Source organism: Pteropus medius, unplaced genomic scaffold (assembly GCF_902729225.1).
Source record: "Pteropus medius unplaced genomic scaffold, Ma_sr-lr_union100, whole genome shotgun sequence".
Lineage (NCBI taxonomy): Eukaryota > Metazoa > Chordata > Mammalia > Chiroptera > Pteropodidae > Pteropus > Pteropus medius.
The window spans coordinates 4,878,646-4,899,485 of NW_024349798.1; the positions used below are offsets into that span (position 1 = coordinate 4,878,646).

At 49.8% G+C, this 20,840-nt stretch overlaps 4 protein-coding genes, 1 long non-coding RNA gene and 1 pseudogene across 24 annotated transcripts in view; 3 read left to right on the top strand and 3 right to left on the bottom strand.

Moving 5' to 3' along the window:
* The window catches only part of LOC120620286 (serine protease 41-like), a 10,030-nt gene extending 7,326 nt beyond the window's left edge, over window positions 1-2,704 (top strand). The window contains exons 5-6 of the mRNA XM_039885076.1: window positions 725-870; window positions 1,259-2,704. Of these exons, the coding sequence (XP_039741010.1) occupies window positions 725-870; window positions 1,259-1,495 (383 nt within the window). The 3' untranslated portion in view covers window positions 1,496-2,704. The remainder of the gene's footprint in view (window positions 1-724; window positions 871-1,258) is intronic.
* An 835-nt stretch (window positions 2,705-3,539) lies between these two features.
* LOC120620289 (serine protease 33-like) lies at window positions 3,540-5,538 on the top strand. Its single transcript, XM_039885079.1, has 6 exons — window positions 3,540-3,603; window positions 3,984-4,010; window positions 4,158-4,320; window positions 4,503-4,774; window positions 4,997-5,166; window positions 5,368-5,538. The coding sequence occupies exons 1-6, from the start codon at window positions 3,558-3,560 to the stop codon at window positions 5,524-5,526; spliced, it is 837 nt and encodes a 278-aa protein (XP_039741013.1). The 5' UTR covers window positions 3,540-3,557; the 3' UTR covers window positions 5,527-5,538.
* A 1,429-nt stretch (window positions 5,539-6,967) lies between these two features.
* LOC120620290 (uncharacterized) lies at window positions 6,968-8,547 on the bottom strand. The gene is made up of 2 exons (XR_005657807.1): window positions 7,735-8,547; window positions 6,968-7,225 (listed from the first exon to the last, which is right to left on the bottom strand). It is a non-coding gene; the product is annotated as an uncharacterized LOC120620290 (long non-coding RNA).
* An 80-nt stretch (window positions 8,548-8,627) lies between these two features.
* ELOB (elongin B) lies at window positions 8,628-18,232 on the top strand. Its single transcript, XM_039885078.1, has 4 exons — window positions 8,628-8,777; window positions 8,887-9,021; window positions 10,271-10,376; window positions 18,056-18,232. The coding sequence occupies exons 1-4, from the start codon at window positions 8,775-8,777 to the stop codon at window positions 18,166-18,168; spliced, it is 357 nt and encodes a 118-aa protein (XP_039741012.1). The 5' UTR covers window positions 8,628-8,774; the 3' UTR covers window positions 18,169-18,232.
* Window positions 11,228-11,336, bottom strand: LOC120620638 (uncharacterized; annotated as a pseudogene).
* Window positions 18,233-18,673: 441 nt separating the features above from the next.
* SRRM2 (serine/arginine repetitive matrix 2) overlaps window positions 18,674-20,840 on the bottom strand; it is an 18,683-nt gene continuing 16,516 nt past the window's right edge. For 6 of the 20 annotated variants that reach the window (XM_039885066.1, XM_039885065.1, XM_039885060.1 and 3 more), the window contains 4 exons: window positions 20,734-20,840; window positions 19,546-19,659; window positions 19,298-19,411; window positions 18,674-19,213 (listed from right to left, as the gene is read on the bottom strand). The exon at window positions 20,734-20,840 is cut by the window's right edge. In XM_039885066.1, the coding sequence (XP_039741000.1) occupies window positions 19,204-19,213; window positions 19,298-19,411; window positions 19,546-19,659; window positions 20,734-20,840 (345 nt within the window). In that variant the 3' untranslated portion in view covers window positions 18,674-19,203. Of the gene's footprint in view, window positions 19,214-19,297; window positions 19,412-19,545; window positions 20,396-20,733 lie in introns of those variants that run through there. The other 14 variants (XM_039885070.1, XM_039885068.1, XM_039885069.1 and 11 more) reach the window with 10 other exon arrangements.

A 20,840-nucleotide genomic window follows, 5' to 3' on the forward strand; every position in this document is an offset into this window, starting at 1 on the left:
TTTTTGACACCTACAGCACCTGGTCTTCCTAAGTCTCCTTAATTTTTTGAAGGGTAGTTTTGCCTGATATAAAATTCATTAACTGTTTTAGGCTTTCATTCAAATATGTCTTCCCACTGCCTTCTGGCCTCTGGAGTGTTTGAAAAGAGTTAGGCTGTTAATCTTGTTGAAGATTCTTTATACTTGATGTGTAGCTTTTCTCTTGCTGTGTACAAGAATTCTCCCTTTGTCTTTGTCTTTAGATATTTTGATGAAAATGTGTTTCGGTATGCATCTCCTTGTGTTTATCCTACTCAAGTTTGTTCAGATTCTTAAGTGTATAGATTCACATCTTTCATCAAATTTGGGAAGTTTTCGGCCTGGATCTTGCAGCTGCAGTATACTAATCATAAACAATTGCGGCTGTGTTAGTCTCACCTCCTGTGCATGCTAAGGTCTCTCTCCACTGGCTTGAGCAGGGACTGTTATCTACATGCTTCAGATAGAGAATCCGAGTCTCAGGGAGCTACTGTAACAGCCTGTCCAGCCATTGGGGTCATTCTGTGATATTGGTCACATCTGTGATGTGCTGGGCTAGAGCAGCAGACTCATCAAGAGCAATGGCCCAAGCACTGTGGGTCCCCCAGGGACCCCCATCCCTATAACTCATATCATTTCTCCCAACCAGATGGCAGAGGAGAGGCTCAGGATGCTGTCTTTCTCTGTTCCCTCCACTCTCATGCAGAGCTGCCATCTCCCTACATGCTCCAGGAAGTGCAGGTCTCCATCATAAACAACTCCAGGTGTAACCAAATGTTTCAACGGCCCAATAGAATCTGGGAAGACATGATTTGTGCTGGCTTTGAGAATGGCGGCCGCGATGCTTGCAGAGTGAGTGCCCCTGCCCCAACCAGGGCCTTGCTGGAACCAAGCACCACCTCTCTCAACCTTGAGCCTGAGAGCAACCCCCACGACCCCCACCAATCCACCCTCAGAGTTTATTCATGAGAAAATCATTGCAGCCCTTACTTATCCTGCCTGTAAAATAAGCTTCTCATTTTGCATTAATTGCACCTCCTTTGAATCTCATGTGAAACCCGAGGGGTAAAGACTATTGTCCCACTTTGCAGACACAGAAACTGAGGTCTGGTCACTTCCAGGGGGAGGAGTAGGGTTTGCATCCAACCTGCCCAGCTCCAAAGCCCTATGTGTTCTCCCGGCCTCTCCACTGGTCCCTCCTGCCCCACCCCAGGCCAGGCTTACCCATTCTTCTCCCCAGGGTGACTCAGGTGGACCCTTGACCTGTGAAGAGAATGGGCTGTGGTATCAGATTGGAATCGTGAGCTGGGGAATAGGCTGTGGTAGGCCCAACCGGCCTGGTGTCTACACCAATGTCAGTAGGTACTTCACCTGGATCCGGATGATCATGGCCCACAGCACACCCAGGCCAGACCCCTGCCCACTGCTGCTGCTCCTTGTTCTGCTCTGGGCTGCTCTCCTTGTGCAGCTGGCCTGAGCACTGCTGAGCCTGTGAGGGTACAGTAGTTACTACAACACTGGGCACATTCACCCAGGGCTGTGGGCACCCCAGTGGCAGGACACTCTGCTAGATCAGGCTCTGGTCCCTTTCAGTGTCATTTGCTAATAAACACATGTGCATGTTCAAACTGATGCCTTGCAGAGCATTCCGTGGACTCAGGTGACTTCCTGGACACCCTCGTGGTCACCTGTGTCCCATTCACCCCAAGACCACTCCCTAACTCCTAAATCTTTTTCCACCCATCTGTACTATACAGGTTTGGGTTGCAAACAGCAGAACCCTCTTGGGTTCGTTCAACTAGAAAGATAATTTATGAAAGGACATTAGTAGCACCAGGAAGGCTGGGGTACAGTGGAGGAAAAACCCCTGAACACCCCACTTCTCATGCTGGTGTCCCCATCACACAGATGTCAGGGGCTCTTGGTCTTACTCTGCTCTCCCAAAGGCCAACCTGAGACCAGGACAGGGGTGTATTTTATTTGGGAGGTGATACCAAGAAGCCCTGGTGAGGAGGGAAACTGAGGCAGGGAAGGAAGAACCTGATGACATTTGCCTGAATGAGGAGGTTACTGTTGTGGGCAACTGAGTGAGGTGCAGTCCCATGGGGGCCCTCTGAAAAATCATGGGGAACGCAGCCCTGCATCGGGCCTCTGCAAGACAAGGATGCTCAGTGTGGGCACTTCTCTCCTGACTCCCATGGGTTGAGGGTGTCCTGAGGGCATGGGTGCTCCAAGCTGGAGCAGGCCCCCGTGAGAATGTCAGCACCTAGGGAGCTGCTGCAGCACCATACTGTAGCTTAGTGGTAGAAGATGGCATTAAGTGTGTCTGGCCCCTCATTGGGCTCCCAGAACCCAAACTCAGCATGGCCAAGGAAATAGGCCAGCTGGGCAGATTCAAGAGCACTTGTTCAGGCAGATCTGAAATTTTACAAGATCCCAAAGTGCTGTGAGCTCAAGATGCACGAGGAGCTCTGGTTGCTGTAGATTCCTCCCTTCTGTTTCCTGGCTCACAGCTCCCCACTGTGGGGAGGCAGGTGGGGGAGTTGTCAGAAGGGGGTGCCCTCCTGGCTTCTGCCTTGCCCCTACAGCCACCCCTGACAGCAGTGCAGGTGTGTAGGGGCACTGCACTTGGGCTTCATAACCTCAGGCAGCCCCGTAAGGCTGGAACTTCCCTTCCTCCTGTTACAATGAGAAAACTGATGTTCGGTGAGGTGACAGGACTGCTGGGGTCATGCAGCTCACAAAGGCTCCCGTCCAGAGAACACTTGGCCCAGGCCTGAGGTCTGGGTTCCATGTGGGGCCAGCCAAGCCGGAATTTCTGCACGGAACAATAGTGCTCAGATGCCCCAGCGACTGCAAGAAGCCAGGAGCCAGGGTCAGGTTTGGAGGTGAGCTGCCAAGGATCCTCTGGAGCTTCCTGGCCTGACCGCAGGCCCCCTCCCCCCACCCCACCACCCTAGCTGAGTTGGGCCCAGGCTCTTGGCCCCAGTTCTCAGCACCTTGGCCCAAACCAGGCTTTTAAGAAATGCAAGTATCCTTTTCCTGCCACCTCGAAAGCACTGCTCAAAGCATCTTTGTTTGAGGCAGGACAGGTGAAGCTGAAGCCCCGCCCTGGCCTCCTTAATTATCCCCTCGCCAGGCCCCTACCCCTCCTGGCCCTTTAAGCCCCCACATCCTCCCCCAGCCCAGTCAGTAAGGAGGGTACCAGGCCGTGAAGGTGACAGCAGGGACCAGGGGCTTCCAGGGCAGGTGGGGGTAGCTGTCAGGCAATAGAGGATGGGGAAGGGGCCAGGTTCCAAGGCTCTCCTGGAGGTCTGGGGTGCCCAAATCTCTCAGGGGGATGGGGGGGCAGGGGTGGTCCTTGGGGTCTGGGCAGAGGGAAGCAGATAGAACCTGGGCCATGATAGGTCTGGGATCAACTAGGGTCTGAGTGAAGACAGAAGGGCCTCTGCGGGTGCCTAGTGCTCTGGGCTAGGACCTTGCCCTCTCTCTGCAGGCTCTCACCAGAGTCCAACCCCTGAGCCAGTCCTGAAGACAGAATGAAGGAGTCTTCCTGTCTCCGGGTCCTGCTCCTACTGGTACTGGGTGAGTGGAGGAGAGGAGGGGGCGGGCTATGAGTGCTGACTACAGGGACCTTGGCTAGTAGATGTCCCATCTCACCCCCTTCTGGCCTGGTTCCCCTAGAGCACTCCAGGGCATCCTAATCTTGGCTTCAGTGATTCAAGTTTTCTGTCACTAACCTTGGGTTCTCCAAACCCCAATGTGCTCATTTGCATAATGGGTATAAGTCCCCACCTCACAGTGCTCTGGGGAGGGTTAAATCAGGTAACAGACTGCACAAAATCCTGGCACCAGGTCTGTGCCATAAATGTTCCACCCTCCTTCTAATCTCTGACCTCCCTTCCCCTCACTCCCTTACCTGACACCAAATCCATAACCAATCTTTTCCCTGCTTCCTCCTCCAGGAGCTGCTAAGACGCTGGAGTCTGCAGGTCAGGAAGCCTTAGGGTCCCCACTCCACCCTGGGAGCCAACCCCTCCCTGGGGTTGTCTCCTTGGTCCTTTGTCTCCCAGCCTCCACTCGCCTCTCAGGCCCTCAGTACTCTGCCCACCCTTTCCGTCCCCCTTGTCCTCTCGCAGCCTGCGGGCAGCCTCGTGTGTTCAGTCGGATTGTGGGGGGCCAGGACGCCCGGGCCGGAGAGTGGCCGTGGCAGGCGAGCATCCAGCACCGCGGGGCGCACGTGTGCGGCGGCTCGCTCATCGCCCCCCAGTGGGTGCTGACAGCAGCGCACTGCTTCCCGAGGTCAGCGGGCGGGCGATGGGCGCGAGCAAGGGTAATACGCGGGTGTGGGGGGAACAAGGCCCAGGGAAAGCGAGAAACAACCTGGCAGAGGCGCTGAGACGGCGCGGGGAGGCTTCGGGAACTAGGGCACTACTAGGGTTGGTGGAGGGGCTGCTGTAAGTAGCCCCACTGTTGTCACACAGGCAGGCGCTGCTTTCTGAGTACCGCGTGCGCCTCGGGGCGCTGCACCTGGGTCCTGCCTCGCCCCGCGCTCTCTTGGAGCCCGTGCGGAGGATGCTGCTGTCCCCGGACTACTCCGAAGACAGGGCCCGCGGCGACCTGGCGCTGCTGCAGCTGCACCGACCCGTGCCCCTAAGCTCCCGAGTCCAGCCCGTCTGCCTGCCAGAGCCCAGGGCCCACCTGCCACCGGGTACTCTGTGCTGGGTCACTGGCTGGGGTAGCCTCCACCCAGGAGGTGAGGAGAGGTAGGGCACAGCGGCACTGGGGGAGAACCAGGAGTTCCCCCTTTAACTCCCTGCTGGGGAATCCCACCCCCCATTGCCTCACCCTGGGACCCTTTAGTCACTCAAACCTCTTCCCAGTCCTTCAGGTCAGATTCTCAGGTGCGACTCCTCCCACCCACCCCTGGTTACCCAGACCCTCTCTCATCTTTCATAAATCCCCCTTCTTCTCCTAGTGCCACTCCCGGAGTGGCGACCTCTGCAGGGAGTAAGGGTGCCATTGTTGGATTCGCACACCTGTGACCGCCTCTATCACGTGGGCACCAACGTGCCCCTTGCTCAGCACATAGTGCTCCCAGGGAATCTGTGTGCTGGCTACGTCCAGGGCCACAAGGATGCCTGCCAGGTGCGTGAAGCTGCCTGGAACCTCTGGAGTCCACACTCCCGTGTCCAGCACCCTACCTCCCTTGAACCCAGGACCCAAGAGGTACCCCTTCCAGGTTCAGTGTCCTGGCCCCCAACCCAGATGTACCACCTAAGGGACTGGAACCCTAGGACTGCCATAGTCTCCAGAGGGCCAGGATCTAAGGTTGCCTTTCTCCTACAGGGTGACTCGGGGGGACCCCTGACCTGCTTGAAGTCTGGGCGCTGGGTCTTGGCAGGCGTGGTGAGCTGGGGCAAAGGTTGTGCCCTGCCCAACCGTCCAGGTGTCTATACCAATGTGGCCATTTACAGCCCCTGGATTCAGGCTTGCCTCAGCCTTTGATGTGGTGACACTCACTGACCTGGAATCAGATGCTACCTGGTACATCTTGGGACCTGCACATTCCCTCAACCCTGCCACTTCTGACTTGAGATTCAGAGGCCTGATAAAGCTAAGGGGCCATCTTTCCATCCATCTATCCATCCCCTGCCTCCTCCTCCTTGGGGCTCACCAAACCAGAGCTGCCAGTCCCCCTCCAGGAGCCTCCCACGAGTCAGGGTCTCAAACCCCTACTTTCCCCTTCCTGTTCATTTATCCTCTACAGCTCCAGCCAGGGCTGGGGCTGAATACTCAGAGATAGGCAAGTAAGCTAGTGCCCAGCCTGGCCTGTGTGCCCCTTTTTTTTCTGGAGGAACCCAGGGAGGTTCAAAGTGTGGAGGGATTTAGTGCCAAGATTCAAAGTGTGGAGGGATTTAGTTCTCCCATCACTAGCTTTGAAGATGGTAGGGAGAGGGTGTGTCACGTGGCAAGGAACTGCAAGCAGCCTCCAGGAGCTGAGGGCAGCCTTGGCTGACTTTAGGAAGAGGGAAACCTCAGTGGTACAATCGCAAGAAACTGAATCTGGCCAACACCCGACAGAGCATGGAAACAAACTTTCCCCCTAGCATCCAGATGAGAGCCCATCAGGTCAACCCAGCTGAGTCCACCCAGACTTTCAGCCCCCAAAACTGTGACTTAATAAATTTGTCTTGTTTTAAGTTGCTGTTTGTAGTCATTGGTCACACAGCAAGAGGAAATAAATCTAGATTTTACCCAGTGCAATGGAGGTACCTGGGCGTGGGGTGGCCTCCACCAGGCTCAGGAATAAGGGCCACCTGGCATCATAACCTCTGCCCAAGAGGCGCAAGGAGCCCTTGGGCAGGCCTGGCTGGAGTTTCTGCCTTCCTGTTACCCCATCATTCCTGGAGTAAGTCTGGGGCTGTACCCTAGTCTTGGCCAGAACCTCCAGGCCCAGGACTCCCCCACACACCTGTGTCTGGAGACCAGCCTAGACCCTTTACAGCTCCCTGCCCACCTTCATATACCTGGGACCTGCCATCTTCTCATTTCTAGGCCAAGGATCACCCATCCCTGTAGACAGAGCTCAGTTTCTAGAACTGCTGAAGGAACAAGAAACTTCAACCTCCTTGGCCTTCACTGTCCACACCCCACTCTCCCTTCCCTCTCCCTCCTCAGCAGCAGAGTATCTAAAGCTTCCAACTCCCTGTACACAAAGATACTGAGATTCATAAGGAAACCTTAAGCCGAGGACTTACCCCACCAATTATGTGTCCACTGCCTCCTGACTCAGGGGATGGAGCCCAGGTGGAGGTCAGCCAGGAGCTGGCCTGCCAGCAGGGAGCCAGGGCTGCCTTGAGGTGCAGGGAGGGAAGAGTCACAGGAGGGGAAGGGACTTCAGAGGGCTCCTGAGGAACCAGAGAGTAGAGGTCAAAAATAACTACGGTTGAAGTTTATGAAATATTTATTGAGCACTAACTCTTGAAGAGACTCATAAACTTTAGAAACGGTTATTCTTTCATCTGGAAGAGGAAACTGGGCCTCGGTGAGATTAACTGCCCAAAGCTGCACAAGCAGCACTGGAGCAAGGACTTGAATACCAGCTGGTCAGAGCCCAAAGCCTGTGTGGTTAGCCACCAGCTTGATTCAGGGCCAAGATGTGGTCGGTGGTCATGAAAGGTAGTCATGTAGCTGGAATCTGCAGCTGGGGAAAACCACCGTGAGCCACATTCCCTGGCCAATAAGAAACAATGAGTGGACAGAACCATAATCACGCGAGAGATAAGTGGGCCCAAGAAAAGTTTCTAAAGTTACACATGCACATTAAAAAGGGCTGTCCTATAATTAACTTGTCTCATTATCATAGTAAAATACTCCCCTAGGTGGAGATTTAAGATGCTAATGAGACATGCCACACATGAAGTAGCATGTAGATACACTGGCAGGACCCGCCTCAACATACTCTGTAGAGGAAGAAAAGAGAAAGAGATGGCCCCCCAATCACAAGAGCCTATAAAACCGCTGTACCTATAAACTTTGGGGAGCCACATCCATTCTCTTTCAGAGTGCACTCCCTTGGTGCATCAAGCTCTTGCTTTAATAAATCTTTTTCTCTGCAAAATTGTTTCGCCCACTCTCTTGATTTCTGTCCTGAGAGAGGCAAGGACACCTGCCCCCGTTACAAACGCAGCAGCATCTTCAGATTTCGCTCACCTTCAAGAATTCTCAAACTGCAGCCCCACAACTGCAAAGCTGTTTGATGTCCAGGGCTATCCACTGGCTCAGCTCTTGCTGGGTGCCACAGCATGCCTCCCCTGACAAACATCAGCAACAGCCAGCTGAGGCTCTTCCTCTCCCAAGGAGTGGTTAAGTGAGAGAAAAGCCTCCATCCCTCGCACTAGCGTAACTACAATTTGGGGTGACACAGGACAGTGACCAACATCCAAAGTGGAAGGCCTAGACTGTAGAAAGGTGGCTAAACAAGGAAATCAAGTCTACAAGCCTTTCCAGAGCCTAAGCAGAACAAGGCTGGGAGGTGGGCAGGTGCCCAAGGCCCCTGGGACCAGGGGGTTTCTCTTTCCTCCTCCTTGGTAGGAGAGCGTCAACTTCGGCCATGCCAAATGCGTCTTCCCAGGAAGTTCGCCTGGTCCACTCCCTAACACCAACAAAAGTTCCCTACAGACCATAAAGCCTCTCTGAACTAGAAACAATCCTTATACCCAAGGCTGCACACTCCTTACACTCCTCAAAATGGCCGCCAGGAAGCCTCAGAATCATGAGTCAGACCTCTCAATATGGCAGCCCAGGTCTCACTGAGATGCGAACGTCTTGCCTCTCCGATGACCAAGATGCACATCATTCATTTACCCTCCCTGAGATGTAGAGGTACCCTACGCTGATGAAGGTAGTCCCCGATATTCCGAAAAGGAGGCTGGGTTTACGCCCGCGTCTCGCTCGCGAGCACCTCACCTTTGCCACTTCCAAGCTAGCGCACCACCTCCGCGTTCCCCCCACCCCCAGCTCCGCCCTGCCCCCCGACTCCCACCATGCCAATCCGAGCTGCCCCGCGCCACGGCGCCAAGATGGCGGCCGGACCTTGGGAGTGAGCGACTCGCTTGCGGATCGTTTAAAATGGAGGCCACTGGGGCGTGGCCGCCAGGCGCAGGGCACGCTGGGGGGCAGCGCGCGGTCCGCCGGGAACGGGGCGGAGCGCGGTCGCGCCGGCGCGTCGAGTGGTAGAGGCAGCTGCTGAGATGGTGAGCGGGTGCGGGGGGAGGGGCGCTGGTCCGGGGCCGGGGGCGGCGGGGGCGTCGGGCCGCGCGGGGGGGACTGGGCTCCGCGCTCACGCCGGCCCGCCACCCCTAGGACGTGTTCCTTATGATCCGACGCCACAAGACCACCATTTTCACGGACGCCAAGGAGTCGAGTACCGTGTTTGAGCTGAAGCGTATCGTCGAGGGCATTCTTAAGCGGCCTCCTGACGAGCAGCGGCTGTACAAGGTGCGGCCCCGCCGGTTTCAGGCGGGCGGGGGCCGGGCAAGGGCCCGGGCTGGGGCTGGGGGCGGGCGCTGCCCAGAACCTAAGCCTGGCCGTGGGCTCACAGCGATCGCGTCGTTGATGTAAACAGTGGCGGCCGCCGCGGGTCGAATTCCCCTCGTGGAGCCGTTGTTGGGACTCGGGAAGATGAAGCGCCGATAGCGCTCGCTACACGGGAGGTATCGACTAAGGATGGCATTAAAATCGCCCTCCAGGCCCTGTGCTGAGTGCAGAGGGCCAGCGTCGCATCTGATCCCTACAACGGCCCCCTGGCAACGTGCTGGCTCTTGACATCGTTGCTGTGTAGTTAAGGAAACTGAGGTTCGCGAGGTGGCCACTTAACAGCCAAGATTTGATCCCGGTGCCCGTAATCTTCTGTAGGCCCATCAGAATCACACTGCACCGCCCCCCCAACCCCGACACTCTTTGATGCAAAGAAAGGGAGAGTGTCAGGATGAGTCAGTTTTTGCCAGTTCTTCACCTAACAACTATAAGTCCCCAACTTGCCGATGCTCTAAAAGCCTGCCTCCCTGTTCACTGCTTCGGAACTGGCTGTAGTTACCCATCAAGGATAGCTTGGGAGTTTGGGTTTTCTCTGGGGAATCCGGTGTGTCAACCCTTGATTGAAGTTTCTGGCAGTGGGAGGTCTCTCACCTAAGTGCATTGATTTAATTTTTGGCTGGAAACTAGAAAACTGATCTTTCACTCTCCCTTGGTCTCTAAAGGCCTTTTCTTCCTGATACATACTGGGGCTTCCCTGATAAGGACCCTTCCCACTGGCTGTGCTATTCCTTCACTCACTGAAACAACCCAGCTACCCTGTGAGTTGGGAATTCCAATAATTCTCATTTTACAGTTAAGGAAATTTCACATCAAAAAGATAACTGTCCAAGGGGCAAAGCTAGGATTCAAACCAGGTCTGCCTGTGGCCAGGTTGGGTCACTGGCTCTTCACTTGCAGTTCAGGCTGGGGGTGGGGGTGGGGATGGGGTGGGGAGCAGATTCCAGAGCCCTACCCTGGGAAGTTCTGATTTGGAAAATCTTGAGTGTAGCCCTGGAAACTGTGTTTGATAAACTCTGGGGTGGTCCTGGGCCCTACTTTGGGCTGTCTCTCTTACCCCTTCTGACTTCCAGTGTAGTTGCTGACCAAAGAAGTCTTTAGGGCTTGATCCTCCTGGGGCTTCTCCTGAGACCTTGCTTGCCTCTTTCTTCAGGATGACCAGCTTCTGGATGATGGCAAGACACTGGGTGAGTGTGGATTCACCAGTCAGACAGCGCGACCGCAGGCCCCAGCCACTGTGGGGCTGGCCTTCCGAGCAGGTGAGAAGGGCAGCCAGGCAGGGTGGAAACAGCCAAAGAAAGAGATTGTCAGGGATCCTGCAGTTTTTCCAAGTCTCTAGGACAGTGTCTTCCCAGTATACAAACATCAGGCAATATCTTGTGACAATGTATTTATTTCCCTCACAAACAAAAAAAGAGAAGCAAACAAGATGCTTGAAGAAATGGAAGCCTAGTTCATGAAGGATTCAGAGATCCCTAGTCATGATACCAAGTTACCTTTACAGAGGACTTTTCCTTTTATTCCCATACCCCCATTCTCCTCTCTGGCAAATATCAGCTTGTTCTCTAGATCTGTTGTTGTTTCTGTTTTGTTTATTCATTTTTTTTTGTTTTGTTTTTATTTAAAGCGTTCATGGATGAGTGAAATCTTGGTATTTGTTTTTTCTCTGACTTACTCCACTTAGTTATTTGTATCTTCCATTTCTTCAATGTCTTCTGGTTCTCAAAGTACAGATCTTTCACCTCTTTGGCTAAATGTATTCCTGAGTATTTACATTTTTGAAGTAAATGGGATTGTTTTCTTAATTTCTTCTGATCGTTAGTTATTGGTATATAGAAATTCAACAGATTTTTTTATATTGATTCTGTATTCTGTGACTATACTAAATTTTTTGGTGAAGTCCTCAGGGTTTTCTTCATATAGTATCAGATCATTTGCAGATAATGAGAGTTTTACTTGTTCCTTTCCAGTTTGGATGCCTTTTATTTTTCTTGTGTGATTGCTGTGGCAAGACCTTTCAGTAGGTTGAATAGAAGTGGTGATAGGCGGCATTCTTGTTTGTTTTGTTCCTGATCTTAGAGGAAAAGCTTTCAGCCTTTTTTTTTTTAATTGCCTACAGCACCTGGTATTCTCCCATCCAAGTACTAACCAGGCCCGACCCTGCTTAACTTCCAAGATCAGATGAGATCGGGCACGTTCAGGGTGGCATGGCCATAGAAGCTTTCAGCTTCTTAACTTGAAAATAAAAAGGAAGGCCTTTCAAAGTAAGAGACAAGAAGCATTTATTTGAGATGAAAAAAAAAGCTATTTGGGAAGCTTTGATTCGTGCAGAAGCTCAAATAATGTTCTGATTAGGAGACAAAGGCAATGGGTATTTATAAGAAACAGGAGAACGATTATATCAATAGGAGGTATTTCTGTTGGTGCAGGTAACATACTGATGTTAATTCTAAACAATGTTTTTAATTTTCAGTCCAGTAGTCATAATAAGTGCTTTCTTGTTATCTTTTCAAACAGTTCTTTGGGGTACAATGTTGCTTTGGGTCCATTCCAAAGGTTATTTTGCCTTAACATTCCAAAGATTTGAAGTTTAAGACATGAAAGGCAGCTCCCCTGGCATGGCAGCTTTGGCTCCTTCTTACAGTGGCTCCATTTACTTTATTTTTGACAAGCTTTCACCATTGATTGTGTTATTAGCTGTGGGTTTGTCATATATAGCCTTTATTATGTTGAGATGTTTTTTCTTTACCCACTTTGTTGACAGTTTTTGTTATAAAAAGGTGTTGAATTCTTTCAAAATGCTTTTTGTGCATCTATTGAGATGATATGGTTTTTATGCTTTATTTTGCTAATGTGATGTATAGGTTGATTGGTTTACAGATGTGGAACCATCCTTGCATCCATGGTATGAATCCTACTTGGTCATGTTGTATAATCCTTTCATGTATTGTTGAATCTGGTTTGCTAATATGTTGTTGAGCATTTTTACATCTATGTTCATCAAGGATATTGGCATGTAATTTTCTTTTTTTGTGATGTCTCTGGTTTGGAATCAGGGTAATGCTGGCTTCGTAGAATGAGTTTAGAAGCATTCTTTCCTTTCAGTTTTTTGAAATAGTTTAAGAAGGATAGGTATTTATTATTATTTGAATCTTTGGTAGAATTCACCTGTGAGGCCATCTGGTCTTGGACTTTAATTTGTTGGGAGTTTTTTGGTTATTGCTTCAATTTCATTGCTAGAAATTAGTCTGTTTAGATTTGTGTTTCTTTCTGGTTCAGTCTTAGAAGGGTATATACTTCTAGAAATGTATCCATGTCTTCTAAATTGTTGAGTTTGTTGGCATATAATTGTTTGCAGTATTCTTTAATGATTCTTTGTATTTCTGTGGTGTTGGTTGTACGTTCTATTTCATTTATGATTTTATTTATTTGGGTCCTCTCTTTTTTCCTTGATGAGTTTGGCTAAAGGTTTGTAAATTTGGTTTATCTTTTCAAAGAACCAGCTCTTAGTTGTATTTATCTTTTGTATTGTTTTTTAAATTTCTATTTGGTTTATTTCTGCTCTGATCTTAATCATTTCCTTCTGTTTACTTTGGGTTTTGTTGTTCCTTTATGTTTAGAATTATATTGTTTATTTGGGAATCTTCTTGTTTTTTTAGGTAGGCCTATATTGCTGTGAATTTTTCTCTTAGAACTGCTTTTGCTGCATGCTAAGTATTTTGAGAAGTTGTGTTTTCATTATCATTTGTTTCAAAAGTTTTTGATTTTTTTTGTTTAATTTCTTCTTTAATACTTCTGTTTAGTAGCCTGTTCTTTAGCCTCCACATATTTATGTTTTTTCCAGTTTTCTTCCTATAGTTGATTCTAGTTTCATGCCATTTTGGTTGAAAAAGATGCTTGATATGATTTCAGTCTTCTTAAATTTATTGAGGCTTGCTTTGCGGCCTAATATATCATCTGTCCTGGAGAATGTTGCATGTGCACTATGGGAAAAATGTGTGTTCTGCAGTTTTGGGTGAAATGCTCTAATAATATCTATTAAGTTGATCTGGTCTAATGTGACATATAAGGCAATTGTTTCCTTATTAGTTTTCTGTCTAGATGATCTATTTATTGATGTGAGTAGAGTATTAAAATCCTGTACTATTATTTTATTATTATGGAGTTTTTTCTTTATGTCCATTAATAAATTGCTTTATATGTTCAGGTGCTACTATTTTGGGTGCATAGATATTTATGATTGTTATATCCTCTTCTTGGATTGACCCCATTATAATTATGTAATGTCCTCCTTTGTCTTTTTTTTTTTTTTTACATTTTTTTAAAAGTCTTTTTGTCCGATATGGGTGTTGCTACCCAGCTTTCTTTTCATTTCTATATGTGTGGAGTACCTTTTTCTATTCCTTCACTTTCAGGCTGTATGTGTTTTTCAATTTGGAGTCTTGTAAGCACATATAGATGGGTCATGTGTTTTTAATGCATTTAGCCACCCTACTTTTATGGGAGCATTTACTCCATTTCCATTTAAAGTAATTGATAAGTATGTACTTATTGCCATTTTGTTGTTTTTTGGTTGTTTTTATAGTTGTCTGTTCTGTTCTTCTCTGGAACTCTTCCCTTGTAGTTTGCTGTTTTTCTTTAGCGTTTTCTTTGGGTTCCTTACTCTTTGTTCTTTTGTGTATTTTTTGTAGGTTTTTGGTTTCCGGTTACCATGAGGTATATGTATATCACAGCAGTCTATTTTAAGGTCTTTAAGTTCAAATGTATTCTGTAAGGACTATATTTTTATTTCTCCACGCTTTATGTTATTGATGTCATGGTTTACATATTTTTGTGTTGTACATCCTCTACTTATTGTAGTTTGAGTTGTTTGATACCTTTTTTTAACTTTCGTAGTAGCTTTTGATATGTGTTTTGCTGCATTAATTAACATCTAGCTTACCTGTGAGATATTTTTTCCTTCATATTTTCTTATTTCTGGTTATGGACTTTCCTTTTCTGCTTAAAGAAGACCCTTTAATGTTTCTTGTAAAGCTGATATAATGGTGATGAACTCCTTTAGTTTTTGCTTGTTTAGGAAACTCTATTTCTACTTCAATTCTGAATAACCCTGCTGGGCAAATTATTTTAGATTGTAGCTTCCTTTTTTCAGCATTTTAAAGATGTCCTGTAAAGTTGCCGCTGAGAAATCAGCTGATAGCCTAATGGGGTGTATGTAATTCATTGTTTTCCTCTTGCTTCCTTCAAGATTGTCTCTTTAATTTTTGCCATTTTAATTACAATAGGTCTTGGTTTGGGTCTTTTTGGAACTCTTGTTTGGAACTGTTTTTTTCCTGGACCAGGATGTGTTTCCTTTCCCAGGTTAGGAAAGTTTTCAGCCAGTTCCTTTCTCTTTCTTCTCCTTCTGGGATCCATATAATTTGAATGTTTGAGCACTTGATGTTATCCCAGAGGTCCCTTAAACCATCCTTGTTTTTTAAATTCTTTTTGCTGTTTTGATTGGTTGATTACTTCTAGTTTGTATTATAGGTTGCTAATCTATTTTTCTGTATTAGCTTCAGTAATTATATTCTTCAAGTCTACATTTTTTTTTTTAATTATATCTTATAACTCTTTGTTGAAGTTCTGAGTTCCTCTATTCCACTCTCAAGTTTGGGGTGCATCCTTATGACTCTATTTGAATTCTTTATCTGGCAAATTACTTGTCTCCATTTCCTTAGGGTTTGTTTGTTTTTTCATTCATTTAAGAGATATTTTTCAGCCTTTTATTTTGTTTGACATTCCATGTTTGTTTACATGAATAAGATAAAATAGCTGTCTATCCCCGTCTTGTAAAAGTGGCCTTAAGTAGGCTGTGTGTGCTGCGTGGTTTTGGCAGGTTGGCAGGAGGCACCTGGGGCACTGGCTCACTGAGCCAGAGTGGTTTTTGGTGGGAAAGTGCGTATAGTGATGCCCTGTTGATCCTGCTTGCTCCTTTTGTTCAGGGTTGAAATGGGCTCAGGTGGTGTCTAGGAACACACTGCAGGGACCTTGCAGGTGGGCCAGAGCACCTTGCCCACCCTGTGGAGGTGTGGAGGGTGACGTAAACAACTGCAGGGAAACAACTGTGGTGCCTCCAACCTTGTAGAATTCCCAAATCTCTGGAGAGCTCCAGTGGCTCCCCACCATTCTCTATAGAGTCTCTCTTTTGTTCGTTGTACAGAAAGTGGTCTAGTGCAGAAGTGATATATGTGTAGGCTTTCACCTGGGGTGCTGCCCAGTGGGGGCTGGAGTGGCTCCTGGCAGGGAGGCCAGCTGTTTGTGGTGATGCCCTGTTCCTGCTTGTTCTTTGTTGGGAGGCAAAAGGCTGGGTAGCCAAGAACACCCAGTGGTGATCCCGCAGGTAGGCCAAAGCATCTGTGAAGAGCTCCCTACTCTGTCAAGTATAGGAAATGTAAATAATGGTGCTCACTGGCTCTTCTGAGAAGAGTTCCCACAGCTCTCAGAAGGCTACTGTGGCTTCCCAGCACTGCTTCTCAGCTTTCTCTATTTGGTCTCTTTCCCTTATTTAGCTGTTCATTCAGCCCTCATTTGTCTCACAGGAGTAATTGCTCTCTACATGTGTATATTTGAGTTTGCTCATGGGAGTTCAGCTTCCACCTTTACTGCCACCATCTTGGACCTCATAGAGGCCTTATTGAGTACCTGTTCCTGTGCTCTGCATTTTATTTTGGATATACCATCTGATCCTCTTGATAGCCCTGGGAGTTAAGCTCTGCCATTCCTATTTTGGAGACTTGGACACTTGAGGCTTGCCAGTAGTTATGTGGGGAGCCATGGTTCAGATGCAGGCTGTTAAGACTTTTCCTGAGCCAGACACTGCCAGGCACTGTATTTGCAGTGTATCACTTAATTCCCCAGTACCTCTGTACAGGCCAGACTTGTATGATGTTCATTTTAGGGCTGAGCAAACTGCACCTGGGAAGTAGGTCACTTTCTAGGACTGCCAGATCTAGGATTCAGATCCAGGTCCTCCTGCCTGCCCCAGAGCCTGTACTCGTCAACTATGCACCAGCACCACCCTGCCCAGAGTTTAGAAACCTAGTGGTTGGGGTGGTGTACCTCCCTCCAGTATACCCCCATCTTCTCCCAGGAAAACGAGATTTAAATTTTATTCTTTGTCTTGGGAAATTTAACCAGGGGTCTTAAAATATTTTCACAGCTGTGGACCTAGGGGCCTTGTGGATGGCTGCGTAAACTTGAATGAAGCTACAAGGAATTGTTTTTTGGCTTTCTAGAAGAAAACATAGCAAAGACTAATGAGGGAGTGTACTTTAGCCACACTTATCAGTTTGATAAGGATAACTGCTAAACCTCAGCAGCTGTGTTCTCAGGCAGCTACTTCACAACCTGTCCCTCCTGGCCTGGAGTTCCCATCTCCATAAAGGGATGTGATACTAGGGCCAGCCTCACAGCCAGGCAGCTTAAGCCCCTACACACCCAGCCCCCAGCCTTAAGAGTGCTCAGCAAACGGAAACCTTGGGGGCCTTTATGTGGGTTCCCACTGACCTTCATAGTGACGTTGAGGCAAGTGTAGAGCTGGTGCGGACTTTGTACAAGTCAGACCCTGTACAGGCATGCCCTTCTGAAGGGCACAGGTGAGGGCTAAAAGCTCATCTCTTATTTTGCTTCCTAAGCCAGGGCTCGGCAGCATTCTCCTAGAGGATGTGCCCCTTTCTCATTTGAACAAAGGCACCCTGTAGGCTTGCAGCACCTCTTGGAAGATGTTGATAGACCTGTTTTACAGATAGATGGTAGGGGCCACAGTGTGCACTATGGACTGGCTACTCTTGGCTTCTCCCACGGGTGAAAATGCACTTCTGGGTGGGTAGTTGTTTCCTTGTGCAGCTTGTAGAAGGAAAAGACACCCCAAACTGATTTCAGTTAGGGAGATGACAGTGTTCACATGTTAAATGTCATCATCCAGACTATTTCAAGAGTGGGAAAGATGGAGATAATTTTTGTCACTGTGGATTTGTGGCTTGAAAGATTAATAAATTAAGCTAGTCAGATGTCTAAACTTCAGTTCTATTGATATTTGGGGCTGGAGCATTCTGTGTGAGTTGTTTTGTGCATTGCAGGATGCTTAGCGGCATACCTGTCCACTACCAGAGGTGGCCATATACCCCCATTAGATAGTATTTGCAGCCTTCCACCCAAAGTTATGACAGCCCAAACTGTTGCCAGACATGGCTTACTTTCCCTGGGCTGCCTAATCAATTGAGAACCCTGAGCCAGGTGGAGGGAACAGTCTCCCAGAAGGAAAGCACAGGAGAAAAGTGTGGCTGATTAACTTGTGCTGAGGTGACAGCAGGAACAGTGAAGGCCTTTTTGGAGCCAATGTTTTAGCGGGGAAAGCAGCTGGTAAAAAGAAACAGGGTCCTTTCAGCTAGTGGTTAAGTGCTCCCAAGGCAACGACCAGGGCTTTGGGATGCTGAATGCTTGCTTATATGCGGTGGCTGGGAAAGGTTTCTCTAAGGTGGTGAGTTGAACCCTGTCACTGCATAGCAGGCTGAGGACCAAAATGTAAAGGCCTTGTGGCAGGAGATGTGAGAACATAATGGCAAGGATTTAATATTTTATTCAGAATATATTGGAAGGTTTTAAGCAGAGATGAAAGAGAATCTTTTGTTTTTTAAAAAATCACTGCTTGGTAGAGAGGGGATGTGAAGGGAACAAGATGGGTCCCGAGGGTGAGGAAAAGGATGGCCAGGCAGGGTCAGGTTTGCCCTGTAGAGGTGGGAGACATTCCAGTAGAGCCACTGATCCCAGGCAGTTGGAGGTTAGGGAGGTCATGGCTATGGAGAAGACTCACTTTGCCTGGGTAGGTGTTTGCCTAGAGGTCCTCAGAAGCTAGAGGTGGCAGTCCCCTTCTAGTTCTTTCTATTCTCCTCTCTAGATGATGCATTTGAGGCCCTGCGCATCGAGCCCTTTTCCAGCCCACCAGAGCTGCCTGACGTGATGAAGCCACAGGACTCAGGAAGCAGCGCCAACGAACAAGCCGTGCAGTGAGAGGGCCTAGGGCCCACCCTCCAGTGCCCCATTCCTGCCAATAAAAAATTTGGGTGTCTGCCTGGTTGCTGCCTCTTTCTGTACACCCTCTCCTGATTCCAGGCATCACGCTCACCAGGATGGGGCCCACTCCCTGCAAGGCTCCTCAGCCTCGTGCTTGCCAGGGGGCCCAGCAGTACACCCCCATCCCAGCCTGCCCCTCAAAGGCCATGGGCAGAGGACTGAGGAAGCTACAGCCCCAGCCCCAGGTTACCCTTTCTGTTCAGCCTGCTGTGTTCACAGTGCCCCCTACCCCCAATACACACTGGCTCCGGATCAGGTGCCTGTTGTCCTGCCTGCTCAGAGGAGGGGAACAAAAGTGTAAGCCAGAGCCAGGGTGTTGGCTCTTGGGCGGGGGCGTGTTCTATAAGGAACCTACACCTGGGGCTGCAGTCAGTAAAGAGCAGCTCTTCTCCCTGCCCTTCTCCACTCCTAATAAACTACAGATAATAGAAATGAGACTCAATTCTTGCATTTCTCATTTTTATTTGACAGAAAAAGTTGCTCTTGCTGTACAGATTTTAAAAAACCAAAATGCCTTTAAGAAACGTGAAGAAAGGTTGGGAGGGGAGGGTCACACTGGGGGGCAGTAAGGGCCAACTAATTTCAACTCCTGCCCCTTTTTTCTAGGAACACCTCACACAACTTCCCAAGTCCCAAACCATTCCCCCTGGAACTTAAGAGGGGGGAAAGTGCCCTTTCTGACTCAAGACTGGGGAGTCCTGAACTATATCCTCCCCTCCAGCAACTCCCATTCTCATTCCCACCCACCCCAACCCCCCAAAACATGTGAACCAGGAAAAACTCACAGAGATTAACATTTCACAGGAACAAAGAAAAAAGGAGTAGGCAGGAAAGTAGGGAGCCCTCCCCCCAAAATGCTGCCAGGGTTCAAAGGGGGGGGTGGACAAGCACCCCTCCTGCAGCTGTTGGGGAGAAGGGGGTACTCCCTGTGGCTCCAAAACTTGGGGTATGGTGGGAGTCCCCAAAAAACATTCATGGAGACCTGCAACAGAAAATACTGCCATCAATGCAGAGTCCCAGCCAGAGCTCTCAGAAAGGAGCCAGGTCTTGGAGTATGACAACACACCTGGAGGAACGGTGCCGTGTGGAGCGGGGGCTAGGTGTATCCCTCCTGCGCTTCTGGCCCGGGGAACGGCTATCTCCACGCTGGCCTCTCCGGGAACCCCGCTCACTGCTGCTGCTGCAACATAGGACAGATGTCAGACCACACACCTCCAACCTCTGGCATCTTTGAACCACAAAACTGCGTAAGTTGCTGATGGCCAGACCTGGCTTGCTATTTGCAGGAGGCAAAAAACACACCCATGGCCCTACCTCTGCTGGTCCCGTGGTGAGGGCTGGGGCGAGGGACGGCGGCGCTCAGCAGGCGAATAGCTGAGGGACCGTGAGTCCCGGAGGGAGTCTATAGGTTTCCGGGGGCTACGGGACCTGGGGAGCAGAGCAGGTCCCCATAGTGCCATACTCTTCCAAACCCACCAGCCAGCACTCAGGACCACCCACCCCAGGTCTCAACCACCAAACCTCATACCACACGGGGCCAGCCTCAGACCCACCTTTGTCTGCTCACTCACCCATCCGCCCGCACACCATCCGAGTGCCCCAGTGGGCAGGGCATGGGGGTGGGCAGTGGGGTACAAAGATAGAGACAGTCCCTGCCCTTGGAGGGGCTCAGTCTGGTGATGAAGGCCAAGGGAGGCTTGCTCAGCCCCATGTGTGGGAAGCAGCCCCAAGGGGACCGATGTAGGTGGGTCTGGGACCAAGGGAAGGGAGACACAGGGAAGGGGCAGGGTAGTCTTCTCGAAGGTGCTGTTTGAGCGGAGTCTTGCAGAACGAGGAGTTCACCAGGCGGACAAGGGAATTCCAGGCAGAAGGAACAGCATGTCCAAAGGCATGGGGTTCTCCTTAGACTGCAAGGCGCTGAGTGTGGCTGGAGCAGAGGGCATGTGTGGGGGCGGGCAGGAGAGGAGAACACAGGGCAGGCAAGGCCAGTTGGTGGAGAGCCTCACACGCCATTCCCGCAGAGGTGGGGCTTTATCCTGCAGGCCACAGGGCGTCCCGGAAGGATTTGTGGAGTGGAGGGAAGTAACCAGATGTGCGTTTTAGAAAGATCCCTCTGGCTACGTGTGGAAGAGAATGGCGTGGAGGCAGGGAGACAGGGAAGAGGCTGTGGACAGAGTCGGGAGAATATGACGGTGGCCAGACCAGAGCCCTGGCAGTAGCAACGGGGAGGCTTAAAAGCTAGATTCTCCGGGACCAGGGACCAGGCTGCACATCAGGGGCAGGAAGAGCAAGGAACCTAGGAATCCCCAATTTTGGCTGGGGCACCCACTTGGATGGTACAGCCCTTTCATCAAAACAGGGCCCAACAGAGTAGGTAGGGAGAGAAGAGCCTGAGTCCTCCCATACGACCAGACACCACAGACCTTGGGAGACATCCAGCAAGGGATCTCACACCCCAGGGTCACACCCCACCCCTTCCATCTCAAGCAAGGCAGCACTCACCTCCGCTCACCAGGGGGTGGCTTCTTGGGGCTTGCAGGTTTGGGCAAGGCCTGAGGGTCAGGCTTAGCAGGGGAAGGGGAGGAAGAAGTGGAAGAGGAGGAGGAGGA

What these genes read in the sequence shown, in the direction of transcription:
- LOC120620289 (XM_039885079.1), top strand. Translation starts at nt 3,558, where the DNA reads ATGAAGGAGTCTTCCTGTCTCCGGGTCCTGCTCCTACTGGTACTGG. An exon ending in CCTGCTCCTACTGGTACTGG is followed by an intron (nt 3,604 to 3,983) that starts GTGAGTGGAGGA and finishes TTCCTCCTCCAG; the next exon opens with GAGCTGCTAAGACGCTGGAG. An exon ending in TAAGACGCTGGAGTCTGCAG is followed by an intron (nt 4,011 to 4,157) that starts GTCAGGAAGCCT and finishes GTCCTCTCGCAG; the next exon opens with CCTGCGGGCAGCCTCGTGTG.
- ELOB (XM_039885078.1), top strand. An exon ending in ACGAGCAGCGGCTGTACAAG is followed by an intron (nt 9,022 to 10,270) that starts GTGCGGCCCCGC and finishes CTCTTTCTTCAG; the next exon opens with GATGACCAGCTTCTGGATGA. An exon ending in GGGGCTGGCCTTCCGAGCAG is followed by an intron (nt 10,377 to 18,055) that starts GTGAGAAGGGCA and finishes TCTCCTCTCTAG; the next exon opens with ATGATGCATTTGAGGCCCTG.